Genomic DNA, 18,736 nt, shown 5'->3' on the forward strand with positions numbered 1-18,736 from the left:
TATGCAAGTTGCAATGAAATCAGCAAAGTTGTTCAGTAACCTTTTCAAAGTTGCTGCAACATGAGTTGTGGCAGTTTGAACAGTTTGCCAACAAAGGGGGTGCCACTTGTCATGTCATTTGGAACTGACAAATCGCACCTGTGTGAACATAAAAGTAAATGTTTGCAGAGCAGCTGCAGCCCCCATTCTCCCCTGCCTGTGCTCCTGGCTCCTCCCACCTGAGTGCCTCCATAGCAGCTGCTTGCTATGAGTGCATTATTGCATGCTTGTTCCTGAAGCCCAGCTTTGTCCATAAGATACAATGGGCTCAGCCCCGTTTCCTCCTCAGTGGCTGACAGCAGTGGTAGCCAATGGTTCCTGCTGCTGTCTGAGCCAATGAGGCAGAAAGGTGGGAGAGCAGCTGCTCTCATGCACATTGCTGGATCAAGATCGAGTAAGGGTTTTTTTTTTTGGTGGGAGCTGCATACTAAGGTTTTTACTTTCATGCATGAAGATAAAAACTTTAAGCCTTTTTTAGAACCACTTTAATGAATAAACCGCAAATGTCTTGGCTGCTTAAAGGGATGGGGAAGAGAATCTCCCTAACTGGGTCAGACAGCAATAAAACATATTCTAATCCATCTGCACTCTTAGCCAAACTAAGACTTTAGTTGCGCTTTATCATTAATGACATACTGAATGGTGTGCTTTAGCCTCAGGCATATAGTAGTGGATCTTGGAAGCACTTTAATAAGCAAAGTTACAATCACTGTAGGTCAATGAGCCCTGCAAGATCTCTGTCCATCGATCATCGCTTTATTTCTTAAAACTGAGATACCACTTTAATTTCTTGTTAGTGCAGAACGGCATATTCCAAAAATACTGATGTAACCTTTGTAGATTAAAGCTGTGCTTGGTTTAGATATTTTTAGTAAGGCTTTACATCAAATATCAGACACCATGATGACTGCATAGTTCAGCAGATGAACAGTGATGAACTCAGCTTGTCTTTCGCTCCTATCTGATGTCTGTCTCCCAGGAGGGGCTAAATGAAAAGTTGAAGACCTCCACTAATTAGTGTTTCTCTGCAGGTTGTGTACACAGATGTGAACTGCAGGATGGCTTAATCAGTAAGTATACTAAATGTGACATACGGGGGTGGGGGGGGGGAGAGCTTTACTGGGTTATACACCCAAGACAGTTTGTCACCACCTGAGTCAATGGTTGTTTTTAAATGATGATTCTTTAACAGACTTGACAACCCCATGGAGGTCTGTTATTAGCTCTATCTGACTTGACTGATTTTTGTCTTTTTAGCTGAATCATAACTTACCACCTACTAAATGGTCTTTCTTTTGGTTACAGATGGTATTGGCCTTTTCAGCACACGATGTCTCCAAGAGCAGCAAGGTAAGATCTAGGCATTGCAGAACCCCAGTCATCTAGTATAGCTGTACAGCAAAACCTATACTAGGTCTTGTAATTGTGCATGGTACTGCATGCTTAAAACATAATTCCTTAAAGTAGAACTACAGGCAAAGCTTTTTTCCATTTTTGGATGGAGCAAAAAAGGGTTATGATCCCTGTCAGACTTTATTTTTTTAGTCATATTTGCCTCCACTGCAGTTTTGCACAGTGGCCCCAAACCTCTTCTGGCTTCCCATGGCAGCGCTGGTGGCTTCTTCCCACATCAATTGTCCAGAGGTGCTCTCCTTGGTGGGTACGCTCATGAATCCCACATCTGTACGTTGACATAGAATGCAGGACTCCACACTGCGTCAGTGGATTTGATTGACTGCAGTGCTATCTATCCAATCGGGGCATGAGACCAGCTGTAGATGGTGCTTATTCCTGGCCAGGATGACAGCATCCCAGTAAAAAAAACTGGGGGGGGGGGGGGGGGGGCTGCAGAAGCACTAAAAGGTCTTTTACCTTTATTAACATGAAAACAATCTTTTTTTTTTTTTTTTCTTTTTTCTTTTTTTTTTTTTTTTCTTAAAATTGAAGAGGTTACTCCAAGTAAATGGCTACCAAACATGCCACATGTCCCTCTCCTGCTAATTGCAATTGAATAGCTAGTTGGCCGCTATTAAAAGAGCCGACCACTGGAATGTGGTGATTTAGTGTTTGGCAGTTTTTCTAGTGTATGGTGTGATTCCTGTGCCCTTCAACTGGTCCCTTTCTGATAAGGTTGCTCCAGATTCATGGTGCTCATCAGGCTCTGACCATTGCTAAAAATGTGAGGGCTAATCTAAATTTCAATCTGCAGCAGTCATCTTGAATGTAGTTGCCTGAAGTATTGTGCTTATTTTTTTGGGGTTTCAAATGATGTTACAAATGTCTGACCTGAATTATGTATGTGGACTTGTGTTACTGCTGACCTAAACCCACAACTGTGTTGTGCATCAACTGATGAGCTACTTAAGGGGTACTAACCACCATTGGCTTTTTTTTTTTTTTTTTTCCCCCTCCTAGGTGCATCATTGGTGGGACTTTAACTTTCTGGTGAGTAATCTGCATAACTTGTAACATTAAATTAAAAAATGTATTTTGCTGGTTACCAGTGATGAAACTGATTCTGCCATATGATAAAGGCTGATTATACCCTTAACCGTTCCACTTTTTTCTGAGGTAACTACCAAATTTAAAGGGAATCCTTGAAGTGAGAGCAAGACATTACCCCTGCAGTGTGGCACTTGTCTTGCTTTCAGTCCATTGCATGATTCCTTTAAATATTTTGGTAATGTGAGAATTTTATTTATTTTTCTGGCTAAACTTTTTTTTTTTTTTTGCAAATCTCTCTGCAGGTATGTGCGAAGAGGTGCCCTTAAGATGGCCATTGCTAGAAATGCTAGGGGGTCCTCTTCAAAGTGAATTCTCGGCAAAATAAAGCATGGAAGACAATGCATGGGTAAGCTTGATTTGAATATAATTTATTTTATTTTTTCCCCTTAAATGCAGTGTAGATCAGCTTTAAAGTGCTGCAGGTCATTCCTTTGAACACCATAGTTAACAATTTAACTATGTTGTAACAATTGCAATCCAAGTCTAGTGATTGTATCCAGAGACAACCTATTCCCCTGCTGGTTTGAGGTACTGTTCAGATTCCATTGTAATGCACAGCGTTGTCACAGACTGATTTGGTATCTCAGTGCAATGGAGTTTTTGTAGCCCATTCTTTATGAAAGGGTTACCTTTTAAAGTGGTAAACCCCATTCATGACATGTTTACCTAGGCACATATATCTGTAGTGTTTACTTGTCTCTCAGTGCTGTTCTTCTGCTGCTCCAGTCCTGTTATCAGCAGAGACACTTCTGATACACAAGATAACAGCTGCATTTTTGTCAGTGAGGGAGCTTAAAGGTAGATGAGCAGAGAGCTTGTCTATTCATAATACAGCTCTGCTTGTTCTTTCCTTACTCTGCCTGTAGTGGGTTGCCTTTCTAGCCCTGGCTAAGTGTAAGCCCAGTCTCCCCATCCAACCCCCCCCCCCCCCACCCCCCCATGTGCAGCTGAAACAAAGATTTGTAACACTATCTGCACTTTACAAAGTGTAGAAAGGCAAAGGCTGCTGATATACAAGTAAACCTTGCATAGGGCAATGTGTTCTCTGTATCTGAGGTTGTTCACTTCACTGGGTAGAGAAGGTTTACATCCATTTTCATGATATTGATGTGCATGCCATAATGCATTGCCTGCAAAGTGGCTATTGCTGGCAATGGCATCCTCCGAATCGGTACAGCACTGATTTCAAAAAAGGTTTGGTGATGGTGTGATTTTCAATAGGCATCTGTACAGAAACCCACATAATGTCTAATCGCCCCTGAAGGCAGGAATGAAGTAGTGCACAATTTCCTTCCTGCTGGTTACTATAATTTTATAGAGAATATCATAATTACTAATGTCACTCATGTCTGCATGGCAGATTAAAATAACTTTTTTTTATTACAGTTCATGCCATTGACTGAACACTATGGATAAATTGGTAAGAATGGCTTGCAATATTGGATTCTCAAATAAGTAACTTTAAAAAAAAAAGCCTATGATGCTGTAAGAGTAGTGGACAGAAGTGATTTCTGACATCTTTAACACTGAGGCTTAACCAGATTATACACTACTGCATATAGTGTGCCAAACGTATGGGGTGCAATTGCAGTTGTCTGTCTAGCTTTGTAAAAACTGAATGATGGAGGGGGAGATGCTTGATTGCACAGCTTCTAATGGGAACTGTTGCATTTGCCCTTATACTTCTTACATGGCAGTGGTTTGCTCAAGTCGGTCCATTTGATTGGTTAACCATAAAACTTGAAGGGCCTACTCCATATCTATATGGCCACAAATGTAGTCTTCTGTAAAGCTTTAGTTGCAGGATTTTCTGAAGTGGGGATAAACCTGCCATTAATTCTCCTCTGTTGGAGAGTGACACTTGTGGCTTGAACTCATGCAAAATTTGTCAAGCACCTAGTTTTGTATTGTGGGTGGGGGGCTGTTTTGGCTCGGTGCAATACATTATTTTGAGGCTGCTTGGGGGGGTTTAATTTTTACATACCAAGGACTTTAAATAAGATGCTATGTAGATGGCTGCCATTTATATTTACATTACAACAATTTTTTTCTTTCAGATGCTGTTATAAAGCTGGCCCATTTCAATGTAAGTGCTTCTAAAAACAAGTTGGCATTTATTGGTATACCATGATGATTTTTTATCAATGGGAATCTCTCTGAATAAGAATGAAAGAAACCTACTTCTGATGTATGCTGTGTCTATGGCAGGGGTAGGCAACCTGGTGCCCTCCAGCAGTTGCACAACTAAATCATGCCTCTGGGAGTAATTGTAACTGCCAGCCTTGCAATGCCTCATGGGAAATGTAGCTCCACAATAGCTGGAGGGCCCCAGGTTGCCTACCCCTGGTCTAGGGTTTAGCTAACTAGTTGCTTGACAAAGATTAGTTTTAATTGTAATCCTATTTTTGTTTTTAGGAGTTAAAATGTCACGGCAAACCATGTCAAGGTAAGATATTTTACACAACTTCTGTGGATTGAGGGCAGGATAAAATAACCGCTTGTACACAGGTTAACATGATGATTTTATAGTTCATCAGACTGACAGTGGTGAACCTTTCGCTCCTATCTGATCCTGTCTCAAGCTTTTGTTTTTCCTGGTAAAGTGGCCCTTTTGAATACAAATCTAAGGCATGCCTAACCATTGACATTGATATAAGCTTGGCACTTGCACCCTGGGTGTCTAGGTTTGGCACTTGTACATATCCAGGCCAGACTAATGGGCTTAAAGATTTCATAAGCTAAGATGGTGTTTAAGACTGCTTTAGAGTGGTAAACGCTTGAGTTTCCACCTGCAAGACAATATGTGCTAGTATATGCATGTTATGAAAGGCTTGCCTTAAAACAAAGCTTTCCAGCCGTGCACGGTCACTGCAACAGGTCTTTTTAGGCTTGGGGACTGACTGGCAGAGCTGCGTTGACATGTGCATGAGTCTTGGCCACAGTACTGGTATAACATTAAGAGCATGTGCGCCAGTGACTTCACAGTTGCTCGCTAGAATATCTCCTAAACTGCACATTTAGAATTGTTTTACCTTCAGGTAAGCCTTATTGGAAGTTTATCTGTAGGTTAAAGTCTACGATAACTTCTCACAGCTCCAGTTCCAGCACTGCAGCTGATTTACATGGTAAAGGCTTATCAATGTACAGGAATTTGGTTGGACATTCTAAGGAACGAAAAGGGTAGAATAAGTGCCCACCTGTCAAAGGCACAAACTTGTGTGATCATGCTGCAGCTCTGACCTGTATGCTAGGTTTAGGGTGTTTGGAAGCAGCAATATAACCTTTTTGGTACAGAATGAAACAACTTGCCCTTGGGACATAAGTGGTTTAAAGCTTTAAATTCTGTATAGCTAATTAAAAAAAACTGAACTAATCTCCACTTTTTATTTTTTTTTATTTTTTTGTAGGCCTGGCTAGTTTTCATGCCACCTTAGGACTTGGAAGAGGTGGGTAAATATTTCATCCATTGATGTATATAGGATTATTGTATATGATGACACCATAGTTCAGCTGATTGCTATGAAGAACAATCTTTCGCTCCTATCTGATACATTTTTAGAATCTTTATCACTTGCTTGGGCACAAGCACAATATTTACCTCATTGGTATGTTTCTTTTTAGGCCTTGGCTACAGTTTACATGCCATGTCAGGAGGGTGATTTTAAAGGTGGTGAGTATTATATATTTTTGCTTGCAAAAAAACCTAATTCAGCAGAGTATTTTGCTTAAGGTGACCTGCCTATCCTGCCTCACGTGTACAAGTTTTGTATGAAGGGGGGAAAGTGGATGTAAACCCACTCATTTCTAAACTACTGCCATAGTGGTTCTCTAGAAGGCTATAGATGCCTTCTGCATGTAGCCTTACCTGTCAAATATCTCCCCTGTCATGAGACCTGAAAAATTGCAGATTCTGTTGGTGGGTCTGCCTGGCGTTGTGATGTCAGACTCCCGCCCTGCCCACCTACACCTTGTCGACATGTATTTACTCCTGTGTATTTCTTACACTAAACTTCTGCTATTATCACTAACATCCAGTCAAAACCTAGAAAGGTAACCACATGGCGGCATGCCCAATCATGCTGAGGGTGTGAGCAGCCAATCCTGGGAGAGCTGGAGACAGGAGGGGGATCTGAAGTACACAGAATATCTTTCTCAGACTTGTGCATGATATATAAATGACCTGTCGCTCACAGCTGGGTGGAAGAACTGACTATTTCTGTCAGTTATCTTGCTGAAAAGAGTCGGTCTCAGAGCTGAATTAACTTTGTAGCAAGACTGGGCACAGATGGCATGAAATCTTATACTGTGCAAGCCTTAATTAAAAATAAAAGTTCAGGTTTACAGCCACTTTAAGTACAACAGGTATAGGGTGTGTGGGGGGACATTTTACCATTTGATGTTGGTTAGGCATTCCACTCTAAAGCAGTTATAAACCCACAGCTTTTAAACACCTGTAAGACCTCTGAAGCATATTAGCACATTATGAAAAGCTTACCTTGGAATGAAGCCCCCAGCACAGTTACCACTGAAAGGGCTGACTTCTTCCCCTGGTCTTCTGGGTTTGTGCACTTCAGCTATGACTGCCTGAAGCTGCGGTGACGACATAAGGGTCTGGCAAGGTATACTGGACTTTCGGAGCGCATGCACCGGTGACCTAGCTGGCTGCATCCAGGGTGAATATCTCCTAAACAGTGCATGTGTTTAGATTTGACAAGTAAGGCTTACCTGTAGGTAAATTGCCAACTGGGCTTTACCACCACTTTTTTAGTTTCACCCTTGTCAGCTAACAAGGTTTATTTTCCAACTAATACTATACTTGTGTAGCTCCACTGTCTGAGGGTTGGTAACTGGTCTAAAACTGCATATTCTGGCAGAATTCAATAGGGGAGTGTAAGAATTCCACTTCAAGTATCCAGGAGTCCACTGCATTGGCACTAGTATGCAAATGGTGTTAAACTCTAAGTCTGATGTGGGTAATGCCACTAAAACGGCCCAACAGTTGCATTCTGATAATGCAGTTGTGGCATCTTTTCTAGAGCCATTGCTTGGTTTAACAAAGCCTTATTCTGAGGGGGTGGCTTAGACCTAAGTGTCAGGATTGCAAATAGCAGGTTCATTAAAAGCTTTTTACCAATGTGGCATTTTCAAATATTACAATGATCAACTGGTGCATGTAACTACTTTTCAATGGTCTGTAAATGATGACTTTAAGAATCAGGTCTCTGATCACTTTGAGGACAATATGACTCACTGATGCAGACTAAGACTAGGTCAAATCTTGTCCAAACACTTCAAATGTTTCCCTAAACAGTATATTTTGCTTCTCCAGGTTTCCTTTTGGTAATGATCAAGCTGGTATTAATCAAGATGCAACTATGGTAAGTGAAGCATGTTGAGGTAGAATGTACAATTTCTCTAATATTTGCTGTAACCAGTGATGAAAACGATTCTGCCATATGAAACCTGATTTCAACATTACCGTTCCACTTTTTTCTGAGGTTACATTGTCTACATGGTAGTAAACTGCATTGTGCCAACATAATATTGCATATAGGTTGGTAACCCTTTCTGTGACATGCAAACATCCCTTAAAATGCCACTCTTGTAACTTATGGTCTACTTTTCCATGTGCCATCTCTGCTCAGACCCCAGGAGCAAAGTGAGACCTAGCACTTGCAGTGTGGGTGAGCATGCGACTTTCAAGGCATGTACACCAATCAGCCCTAACCTGAAATCCCACTCAATGGGTAGGTCCCCCCATTTGCCACAAATGGCAACCTGATGAGGCATGGACTCCACTAGACCTCTGAAGGCGTGCAGTGGTATCTGGTACCATGGTAACACTCGTATGTGCTTTAACACAGCACCTCCTGGAATTGTAATATGGGTGTCCCAGGAGGCTAGTGGCATGTTCTTTTCACCTAGGCAGGGGTTGTGCTCTACAAAACTCCCCACCCTCATCAAGAGGGTCTTGAAAGGGAGTGCAGGTCTGCTTCACAAAGGCATTAACGCTTTTGCTTTTTCACAGGTATCAAGATATACGTACAAAGCTGGGTGTCAAGATCTATCTTGTAAGTGTGCCATGTAAACGTGTTCTTTTTATGGGATGCATGATGACAAATACTTTGAACTCTCTCACTGAGTAAAGATGAAAGTAAAAGTACTGAATTCCCTGTGACTGAGCATTCTTAAGCACTTGTTCTATGCACTTTTAACATTGCACTAAACTATTTTCTAATCCACAGGTTCAAGTGTGGATGAAGCCCCTAAAAGCACAATTCTCAACAGTGCTGCTTGGCCTGTAGGTTTCACACAACTGTTATGTATTGGCAGAATATGCTGTATACTAAAGATCATGCTAAATGACCAAATACAATAAAATTGTAAAACTGCATATTTCTCTTTGTGATTTGTACAAATTAGTAAAGCATTGGGTTAACAATGCTATACTGCAATTGTCAGCACTACAGATGAAGTGCTAGATTGGAAATGAGGGGTGGCTTTTGTATGCACTGACGCCGTCGTGCAACACTACCCAAACAAAATTTACACTTTTTTTTTTCTTAATTAGAGCTTTCTTTTGGTGGTTTTTGATCACCTCTGCAGTTATAAAGCATAATTATAAAGAAAAGTTGTTACCAAAAGTGTCACTTGTTTATTGTGCAATATATAAGGACTGTTTCCCACACCGTATTTAGTCATTTTTAACCTTTTTTAAATGCAAAAGCAATCTATATGACAGTCAATACATGTGAAACTTCTTCACGGAGACAAGTGATCATACAAAATGGTTACATTTATTGGTTGACAAGACAAATATTTACATGAAATTAAAATATCAATTGCGTCACATGAACACCTTGACAATGGAAACACCCACAAAATGGGAGTATAGTACTTTAGACTTCATATCACCATTATCATGGCTCAGTAGAATCAACCTTTTGACAACTAAACAGCGTCTGTATTTCACACATCCAACCTTTACTATACTGCAGCTAAGTGGTTAATGTGAAATTCAACATTTGTCAAAATTGGCAACTATGCGAGAAGAAATTTTATAATGGAAAATTGATTTTAGAGAAATCTAAAGGGCGGTTATTGGGGAGAATGATATTCAATATGAATTTTTAAGAGTTCATAGAAATAATGAACATGGCATATTTACCCATTCCAAATGGCTACTAGTCTGGATTGTTACCAGGATTTTTAAGATGGCTGCCGTGGCTTTCAACAGGGATTCTCTTACAGAGGAATTGGTTAGTGACCTGACTTCCAAGGAGCAGGGATCTTCGTGAATGGAAAAATGTATTCATGCATGGTGCATGAGTGTCAGTTTGTCTGGGAGTTTTAATAATTTTAAGCAGGATTGTGCTGGACAAATCTGACCCCAAATTACACTTGGACAGTGACATTATTACACTGATCAGTGCTATAAAATGCACTGATCAATGTATAAATTAGACAGGGAAGGGGTTAACTGGGGGGCATGGGCTGCCAGGGACATGACAGACTGTTCTCACTTACTGGGACCGGAAGATTTAACATGTCTCCTGTCAGAATGGGCATTCGCCTTGCTTACAAAGGCAGGTCCTCATTCTGTGTACAATTGCAGGCACCTGCAATTTTACATGCACGGACCAACAAAAAAATTCTACATCATGGGACCCAGAGGTAAGCTATTCATTACTGGGTTATATGCCATCTCTAGGTGAATGGACACTGGGAAACTGAAATTTTATATATAATTTTTTTTTTTACCACTAAGGACAATCCTGGATACACCAGCCTGACCCCCAGAGATGAGATTGGCAATACAGGCCATGGATGCTTCATGCTGCCCCATCTGTGTCAAGGTTCTATATTCCACCCCATTTTACAGTCTATAAATTTGAGGGCATGGCTATTGATGCCAGAATGTTAAGTTGTGGTGTCTACTGTAGTGAATGCCAGAAAGGCAATCACTAGGAAGATCTATTATAAGGTCTAGAAGACTCTGTATTGCTTGGTGTGATGGCAAAAATGGCGTCCTTGGGAGTTTTTTCAAATTTTTTTTTTTTTTTTTTTCTCAACTGATTGTGCTCAAAGCCAATCGGGAGTTAGATTTCAGCCCTGTCGGTATTGTTCCAAAGGCCTTTAGCCTCCCATTCACTGGTCAACTCTTTATGCAGGGGGCAACTCGTATGCCTGCCCCCCCATATTGGGTTACCTATGTCATTGGAACATCTGGTGCTGTCGGTGTTGCAGAAGCAAGCATTATGAGCCAATCAGGGAAATTCAATTAGTCTTGCTGTTGCGCAAGTTGGCCATCGCCTTGGCAAGAAGGGTGTTTGAATTGGCGACCCTTTCATGTAGAGAACCATACCTAATCCTTCACCACAAGGTGGGGTTGCATCCTATTCCATATTCCTTGCAAAAAGCAATGTCGGCTGTTTCATATTAATTGGGACATTGTTCTGCGCTTTATTTTTTTCAGAAATGCCTAAGGGGCAAGCGGCTTCTAAAGCTTCCATTGCCAATTGATCATTCAGGCCTTTAGTCTGAAATGGAAGGCTCCTCCCTTCAGGCTGAGAGCTCATTCTACCAGGGATGTAGCAACCACCTGGGCTTTTTGCCATTGGGTATCTGGCTTAGATTTTTGTGGCTGCTACCTGGTCTTCAGTGCATACGTTCACCAGTATTTTTATTTTTTTCAGGTGTTAGAGCAGCCAAGGATTCAGCTTTCGGTCATGGTGTACTACAGGCTGCAGTTTAACCCTTTCATGACCAAGCCTATTTCTGACATTTTCGGGTTCTAAGATTTTATTTTATTTTTTTTCTAGCAAAAAATAGATTTTTAACTTTTAAATGCCAAACGTATATAGGTGGAGAATAAAAAAAGCAATATGTCATACAGTATGGGAAGACATCTTTACCATCTTTAATGTCTTTTGGGTGTGTGTTGGAATCAGACAGGAATTATTATTATACATCTACACAGCTGTTTGTACAGCCGAACTCAGCCATAGTGATGCCAGGCAGTTTCATATGTGTGAAAGCAAGGAATGTGACACAATTTGAATAGCAGAATGAGTTTCTATTCAGCCCACCTGGAATGTACTGAACTTCAAAGATGATATGGCGCCGGCTTGTCTGCAAGAACAGGGGGACAGCTGGTGGGGCGTCCGAGATCAAGCCACGAGATAGCAATCCAGTCGGAGCAGTTGCAATTCATGGGCAAACACTGCCCCCAGAGGCCAAGTATGGCAGGACTGTTAGCCTGGTGGAGGAGACGCCCCAGAGACGCTGATTGGTCTACGGGAAAGAGTAGGATGGGCTATGGGGTGTGGTATGGCTGAGGTATGTTTGACAAAAAGGTTTGCGACCATGAGGTCTTCCTCTGTCTCTTCATTCCATCATGAGGCGTAGCTGCGAAGGTCGGATAAGTATGGCATATATTATACTTTGATTGTATGCTATGTATTATTGTAACTTCTATTGATACCTTATGCACGCTGTATTGTTTCCTTGGGAAATAAATGAGATTTTGATTGATCTTAGACCGTATATTGATTTCATAGCCAAGGGTGGTAGCATTGTGATATTAACAATAACATGTGCTTGGCGTAATAGACTGATAGATTAGCTGAACTATAGGGACTAGACAAAGGAATACATAACTGATGATAATAAGAATAGAGTGAATTGATCAGTTACTTCAGTGTGCTTCCCAAGTATTTCTCCTCATGGGCGCCCAATAGGATTGGCTGATGTCTTGGGGAAATGGGTCTCACGAGGAGATTTTGTGTAAACGGCCATTTTGCTATCGCCACACAACTGGGTGGGATCGGGGCTCCGTGCCCCAAGCCCACTTTTTTTTTTTTTTTTTTTTTTTTTTTTATGCCTATTGGAGCTTCTGGTTCTAATCAAATGCTGTCCAGACCCCCATGTAGTAGCCCAAAACAGTTAGAGGAAGTAAACCCTGAGTTTACTTCCTTTCATTCCCTGCAAAGGTAAAGCATAATGGACTACTATGCATCGCATAGTAGTCCATTATGTGTCACTTACCTGACACAGGAGCCAGCTAAGTCACCGCTGCCCCCCTGTAGTCCGGCGCATCCATCTTCTTGGTGGGTCTCACTGCTCCGCCGATGTCATTCGGCGAAGCCGCGATGACGTCACTCCCGCGCAAGGGAGCCGCCATGCGTGGCATATTTGCAGTTGACTGTGCTGCGCTCAGTGCGCTGTAGACAGCAGTGCCTGTCTTGTGGCAAATATCTCCTAAACCGTTTAGGAATGTGTCTGCATCCTATGGTGCGAATATGACAGGCACTGCCCCCTATGGCACCATTCCCTGCCATCACTGGCAGAAGACAGGAGAGGGACAGACATCCATACCCCCAGTGTTTCAGGCGTTCTCCCAGCTGGGCCTGACACTTCATAAGACATAGCATTCAGCTGCTCTGTCTTGTCAGGCAGATGAGAACATCAGGTCAGTCTGCATTTACTGCAATGGTTACTCTGCTTCTATGGCAAAGGACAGGCTGCATTTCATGGGCACTGGAAAATATTTTAGTACACCATTTGGTTCCGAATGTGGTGGGTGGGGGGTGTTATCTAACACTGAGGTGCATCTTATGGTCAGGTGTGTCTTTATGGGGAGAAATGTTAATCATACAAAGTGTCCATACAGCTGAGAACTTTATTATGCAGTCTAGCCTTAAAGTTTCAGGTGTCTCATCTGCTGAAGGGCAGTAAATGTTTGCCAAAACTTTTTTTATACATCGGGACACTGGCATGCCTTAAGACAAGTGCACTTCCTATATAATATCCCACTACTGGGAGTTCCTCCAGGGTCGTGGTTTTTTTTTTTTGCCAGTGTCTAAAGTGTTGGTCACGAGTAAAGATGTGCTGAGCTCCACAGGTGCAATCCTTGCTGGGGCTAGCCATGCAGACCGGATCCATTCAGAGTGGGGTTTTTTTTTGTTTTGTGTTTTGCCAAATTGAATGGTATCCAGGCCTCATATCTGAAGAAATTAGGTTTTGCCTGTGAATCCTTTTGAGAGCTGGCATCCAATGCTTTTTGGTAGTGAGGCCATAAGGTTTTCAGACAAGGTGCTGTTGCAGGTCCAGGATTGTGGGTTTCCTCAAGGTTCCCCTGCTCCTGAAGGTTTAACAGAACCCACCATGAAGGTTGAAGTCTGTTTACCACAGAAAGCCCTGCGGTGGGAAAGGTAAGGAGTTCACAAATACATTTTTTTTCTTTTATGTCCGACGCCAGTTGCACGTGGAGGCAGGCTTTTAAAAGCACACTTTGTGCTGCTGGCTGTGGAGGGACACAGGTGGCATTTTTCAGGTTTGGTGACAGGCATTTTTTCCTATTGGCACATTTGTTACTGCTTCAGGCTGGGCATTAATGGCGGCAATATTTTGCTGGACTATAACCCAAGCAGTGTATGCATTCCTGCTGGTAGTGCCTCTGCTTTGTGCATCTTGCTGAGTGGAAGGGGGACAAGGAACTCCTCAAAGGGTTCTACGGGATCGATTGTTGTACAACAACCTAAATCCATGTCCAAGAAAAGTCATCCTCAGAGTGATGTGGCCGGTCAGAATGAGCTGTCGGGAGACTGGTGTTGCAGCAGCGCTGGACACTTCAGCCACTCTATATATCAGAGGAGTGTCCCCCCCCCCCCCCCCCCCCCATCTATTGCTCAGGACCCTCACCCTGAGTTACAAGGGGCGGGGATCAGGAAGTTCTTCCCAAAGATCAGGAAGATGCTGATATCTCCTCCTGAGGATCCTAATATAGGGGGTGTAATCTCGCAAGACAGTTTATTGGTATGCTCCCTTATGAAGTTGGCTCAAAACCTTTTCTGCCTGTAGCAGTCTATTGATGAGCCCAGCTCTGGTTTGGGATCACTAAAGCCCCCCCCCCCCCCCCCCAATCTGGGGATGCTATTGACCATGGTTAAAAAAAAGCTGGTGTTCCCATTTAGAATACATCAGTTTTTTTTTTTAGCCATGGTTAAGCAGTTCTTCCCTCCAAAGAAGTTTTCTACACTTTATCCTATGGAGGAGAATTTCTATAAAAAATGGGGTTCCAGCAATTGATGCTGCAAACCACCTCAGTAAATAAAAATCTTACTTGTACGGTAGACAGTGCACAAATGTTAAAGGATCCAACAGATAAAAAGTTGGAATTTCTTTTTAACAACATTTCTCTGGCAAGTTCAGTAGTGCAGCCAGCTCTTGCAGCAATTTGAGTGTCTCAGTCAAAGGACCAGTTTGTCATGATACCGAAGATTATTCCTGATCAGCAGGCCCGGCAATAGGCTGGTGTATCAGATGCACTGTTTTACAGTGGATGCTATGAAGGATTCTATTCAAGCCTCACGGCTTATGCTAGGACTGGTGCATAGTCCTATGTTTGAAAAGTTGGTCAGGTGAATCGCTGTGTAAGAAGCTCTTTGCCAGTTTCCCATTTTATGGTGACTGGTTATGTGGAGATTTAAATATATCCAGAGGATTTCTAATGGGGAAAAGTTCTTTACCAGTAAAAAAAAAAGTTTAAGCATTTATCCTCTTTAAACATGCATCTTCTCCAGTGCCAGGCGCATCTGCCTCTAGGCAGTCTCAACGGCCTCCACTGCCAAGCTCAAGAGGAAGACCTCAAGGGCAGTCCCATGGCCAAAAGGACTTGGGGCAAGAGCCCGCAAAACAAAATACTAAAGCCTCCTATGAAGGGGTGCCCTCGCTCGGGTGGGGGGGGGGGGGGGGGGGAGGCTTCTGCAGTTTTCAAAGATCTGGCAGGAACAATGTCAAGACAGATGGGTGGCTTCCTCAATCTCTCTAGGTTACAAACTAGAGTTCTGAGAATTCCTGTCTCCTTGTTTTCTAAGATCAAACGTTCCCAGGGAAAAGGGTTTCTAGCTCTGGATCATCGCTTATCCCAGGTGATATCTGAGGTTCCCACAGAGGAACAGGGTTTTATTCAAACCTTTTCACGGTTCCAAAACCAAATTGGGAGGTAAGACACATTCTACATCGGAACTGGTCCTTTCACATTTAGTCAATCTGATCTGTTGTCTCAATTTTGCAAGGAGGGGAATTTTTGGCATGGATCTATATCAAGGATGCATATTTCCCGCTCATCAAATTTCTAAGTTTCGAGGTAGAAAATCGTCATTTTAAGTTTGTGGCTCGGCATTTCGGTATAGCCACCCCACCACGTGTGTTCACAAAGATCCTGGCACCGCCTTTAGCCAGGTTAAGGGCAAAACTAGATATGCTAGGACAGACTATCTGCTTTTTAGTAGATCAGTCACCAGTCTAAACCAAATTTTAATCTCTGCTGTAAGCTACCTGGAATTCCTAGGCTGAATGCTCAACCTAGAAAAATCCTTAACCATCAAGGAGATTACAGTACTTGGAGCTGATCATGAATACCGTTAAAGAAGGTATTCTTACCCCAGGCAAGAGTCGGCTCCATAATGTGCAGAATGTGCATAATGTGCATAATTCAAGACTGCTACAAAACGCCATTCTGTTGGTACAAGAAGGTCCAGGCTTTGGACTTTCCAATGCACTTATCCCCTGAGGTACGTCAAAGCCTCAACTGTGATATCCAGCAACCTCCAAAAGGGGAAATCCTTTCTACCAGTATCCTGGAAAGTGGTAACAATGGATGCCAGCCTTCTAGGCTGGGGAGTAGTCCTGGAAGAAGCATCTGTCCAGGGGAAGTGGTCCGTGTCAGAAAGGACCTTGCCCATCAACATTCTAGAAATTCGGGCAGTACGTGTAGCCCTAGAGTCCTGGATGCTCAGACTACGGAATTGTCCTGTTAAGATTCAATCCGACAATGATGTAGGCCACAGCCATGGCAATCGCTAAGGGGGCACAAGAAGTCGTGCAGCCCAAGAAGGCAAATCCTATTCTAGCTTGGGCAGAAAGCAACTTTTTTTTTTTTTTTAATTCCAGGGATAGAAAATTGGCAGGCGGACTACTTGAATCGCTAACAATTATTTCTGGGAGAATGGTCCCTTCACCCCGACATTTTTCATGTCAAATGGGGTGTTCCAGACAAGGATCCTGTTTGCGTCCAGATTCAACAACAAAGTCAAGGACGAGTGATCCTCTAGCATGTGGAACAGACACCTTGGTCTTTCCATGGGATCAGTTTTCACTGATCTATGCGTTTTCCTCCGGTTCTGCTGCTTCCGTGCCTTCTCTGCAGAGTCGAGCAGGAACAGAGGTGGTTCTGGTGGCCCAGAAGATCGATTCCCCCCCCCCCCCCCCCCCCAAGATCATAAAGATGGCAGTAGGGGACCTTTGGACCCTGCCGCTAGAAATGTGCAAAAGGAAAAATTTTTAGTTTCGTTTTAATTTGTTAATTTCTTTATATTCGTTAAATTTTTGTTTTCGGGTTTCGGGGGTGGTTTTGTGCTGGTACACTGAAAGTATGAGAAGTTGATGTGGCAGATGTATATAAGTAACTAACCATCTTCCAAAACCTCTAATTCAAATAGAAAAGATTAGGAAAAAAAAAAATATATAATTAGAAAATATACAACCATCTTCTGAAATTCAAATTTCAAATAGAATAAATTTGCATTTCGAATAGTATGAATTCAAATTTTAATAAATTTTTGAATTTTGGATAGAAAAGATTAGAAAATAGACTAGAAAAACGATACAACAGAATATATTTTATTCTGTTCTATTTTTCTATTCTATCAAAATCATTATACTAAATTCGAATTTCTGAAGATGGTGGTTTTATTATATTTTTATCCTGTAACCAATCACTGTAAGACTTGACTTTTTTTCCCCTCTGATTAGTTGCAGATGGCGGTTGGGATTCCCCGCGTGTCCGGTGTCCATGGAAGGTGAGTGATTTGCTGTATGAATGTGAAGACGTCACTGTGAATCTTCCTCTAGAAGTAGATGATTTGTCCCGGATCACACTGGTGTGGCATTTGCTGTGCATTTCCTCATTGCATCAAAATCTCACCCCATTCATGTGAAACCCTCTGGTTGTGTTAATGACACTAAAAAAATTGGCTGGCAAAATGCAGAGCGATTTGCGGCATGAGATTGCATGTCTGACCACTTGTGTGATCCGATTCTGGGGTGGGGGAAGGTCCTGTGATTTGAGCCATACAAAATGAATGGGTCTGATTGCACTGCTGCAGAGTCGCATGTCATTTAAACAAATTCAGTGTAATTCCTGCTTGGATCACATGCGGTCACCACACCCCGGTGACATGGGCCTGTATATGCCAGGCCTTTTACCAAATGGCTACCCATTGCCCAAACATTAATTTTGGTTTTAATCTGCAGGAGCCTGGCATTACACCCGTTATCTGCTGATTGCAGGTCTAATGCTTTACACTGCATGGGGGCTCAATCTGCGGCCCTCCAGCTCTTGTGAAACGTCCCATAAGGCATTGCAAGGCTGACAGATACAAGCATGACTCCCACAGGCATGGTGGGACTTGTAGTGCCACAGGTTGAGCATCCATACTTTATTGGCTCCTAAGAAATGTTTTTATTTGTGTGAGTCACACATCTTTTAACCACTTTAGCTCTGGAACCTTTACCCTTCAACCCCCGACTACGCAGTTTTTTGTGATGTTACTATGTTTGACAATTACACGGTCTTGCGACACTACCCATCTAGCTCTGCTGTTTTGTTTTGTTTTTTTGCACAATAGGCAAAAAACCATTTTGAGAATCTTTTTTTTTTTTGTTGACTTTCTGCTGTAAGACATGCCCAATTAAAAATCTAAATATAATTTCTTCAATTTAATACAATATGTATTCGGTAAAACAAAATCCCAATAAGCATATATTGATTGGTTTGCTTAAGTTAGTATCTGGTATACTTTTTTTCCCTTTCCTTTAGTAGTGGTGGCGATAAGCAACCTTATAGCGTGACTGCAATATTGTGGTGGACAAATCGGACACTTGTGGCACTAACAGTGATCAGTGCCAAAAACAAACTGTCACTGGCTGGGAAGGATCAGCATTGGGGACAATCAAAGAGGTTAAATGTGTTCCTGGGGGAAGGTAAAGATCTGTGTTCCTGCTTGGCAGAAACGCAGGATCAGTACATTGCCCTCTTGAACCGCCATCTGCCTGGTTTACATAGGCAGAAAGCTGGTCTGCCTGTCTCCCAAACTATCAGGACATTGTGTCAGCTGATTGGCTCTCA

The 18,736-nt window shown here is 42.3% G+C and overlaps 1 protein-coding gene and 7 non-coding genes across 28 annotated transcripts in view; all 8 read left to right on the plus strand.

Moving 5' to 3' along the window:
• Nucleotides 1-18,736, plus strand: part of LOC143928348 (uncharacterized) — a 75,524-nt gene that overhangs the window by 41,997 nt on the left and 14,791 nt on the right. For 7 of the 21 annotated variants that reach the window (XM_077453222.1, XM_077453208.1, XM_077453229.1 and 4 more), the window contains 8 exons: nucleotides 1,071-1,109; nucleotides 1,345-1,389; nucleotides 2,455-2,484; nucleotides 2,787-2,890; nucleotides 3,931-3,964; nucleotides 4,602-4,630; nucleotides 4,960-4,990; nucleotides 5,952-5,990. Coding sequence is in view for 8 of the 21 variants with exons in the window: in XM_077453215.1 (XP_077309341.1) it covers nucleotides 6,184-6,214; nucleotides 7,874-7,922; nucleotides 8,573-8,615; nucleotides 8,790-8,845; nucleotides 17,362-17,408 (226 nt within the window). In the remaining 13 variants the exon portion in view is untranslated. Of the gene's footprint in view, nucleotides 1-1,070; nucleotides 1,114-1,344; nucleotides 1,390-2,454; nucleotides 2,485-2,786; nucleotides 2,891-3,930; nucleotides 3,965-4,601; nucleotides 4,631-4,959; nucleotides 4,991-5,073; nucleotides 5,929-5,951; nucleotides 5,991-6,165; nucleotides 6,215-7,873; nucleotides 7,923-8,572; nucleotides 8,616-8,789; nucleotides 8,939-17,361; nucleotides 17,409-18,736 lie in introns of those variants that run through there. The other 14 variants (XM_077453216.1, XM_077453217.1, XM_077453210.1 and 11 more) reach the window with 12 other exon arrangements.
• Nucleotides 930-1,012, plus strand: LOC143928665 (small nucleolar RNA snR60/Z15/Z230/Z193/J17). Its single transcript, XR_013262496.1, has one exon. It is a non-coding gene; the product is annotated as a small nucleolar RNA snR60/Z15/Z230/Z193/J17 (small nucleolar RNA).
• LOC143928697 (small nucleolar RNA SNORD78) lies at nucleotides 2,300-2,363 on the plus strand. The gene has a single exon (XR_013262522.1). It is a non-coding gene; the product is annotated as a small nucleolar RNA SNORD78 (small nucleolar RNA).
• Nucleotides 2,538-2,613, plus strand: LOC143928654 (small nucleolar RNA SNORD47). The gene has a single exon (XR_013262487.1). It is a non-coding gene; the product is annotated as a small nucleolar RNA SNORD47 (small nucleolar RNA).
• Nucleotides 4,017-4,078, plus strand: LOC143928701 (small nucleolar RNA SNORD75). The gene has a single exon (XR_013262526.1). It is a non-coding gene; the product is annotated as a small nucleolar RNA SNORD75 (small nucleolar RNA).
• On the plus strand, nucleotides 4,668-4,735 carry LOC143928634 (small nucleolar RNA SNORD79). The gene has a single exon (XR_013262469.1). It is a non-coding gene; the product is annotated as a small nucleolar RNA SNORD79 (small nucleolar RNA).
• LOC143928675 (small nucleolar RNA snR60/Z15/Z230/Z193/J17) lies at nucleotides 6,026-6,100 on the plus strand. The gene has a single exon (XR_013262504.1). It is a non-coding gene; the product is annotated as a small nucleolar RNA snR60/Z15/Z230/Z193/J17 (small nucleolar RNA).
• Nucleotides 7,974-8,045, plus strand: LOC143928661 (small nucleolar RNA SNORD47). Its single transcript, XR_013262492.1, has one exon. It is a non-coding gene; the product is annotated as a small nucleolar RNA SNORD47 (small nucleolar RNA).

This window comes from Lithobates pipiens, unplaced genomic scaffold (assembly GCF_037356315.1).
Source record: "Lithobates pipiens isolate NorthernLeopardFrog02 unplaced genomic scaffold, aLitPip1_a1.2 Scaffold_23, whole genome shotgun sequence".
NCBI lineage: Eukaryota > Metazoa > Chordata > Amphibia > Anura > Ranidae > Lithobates > Lithobates pipiens.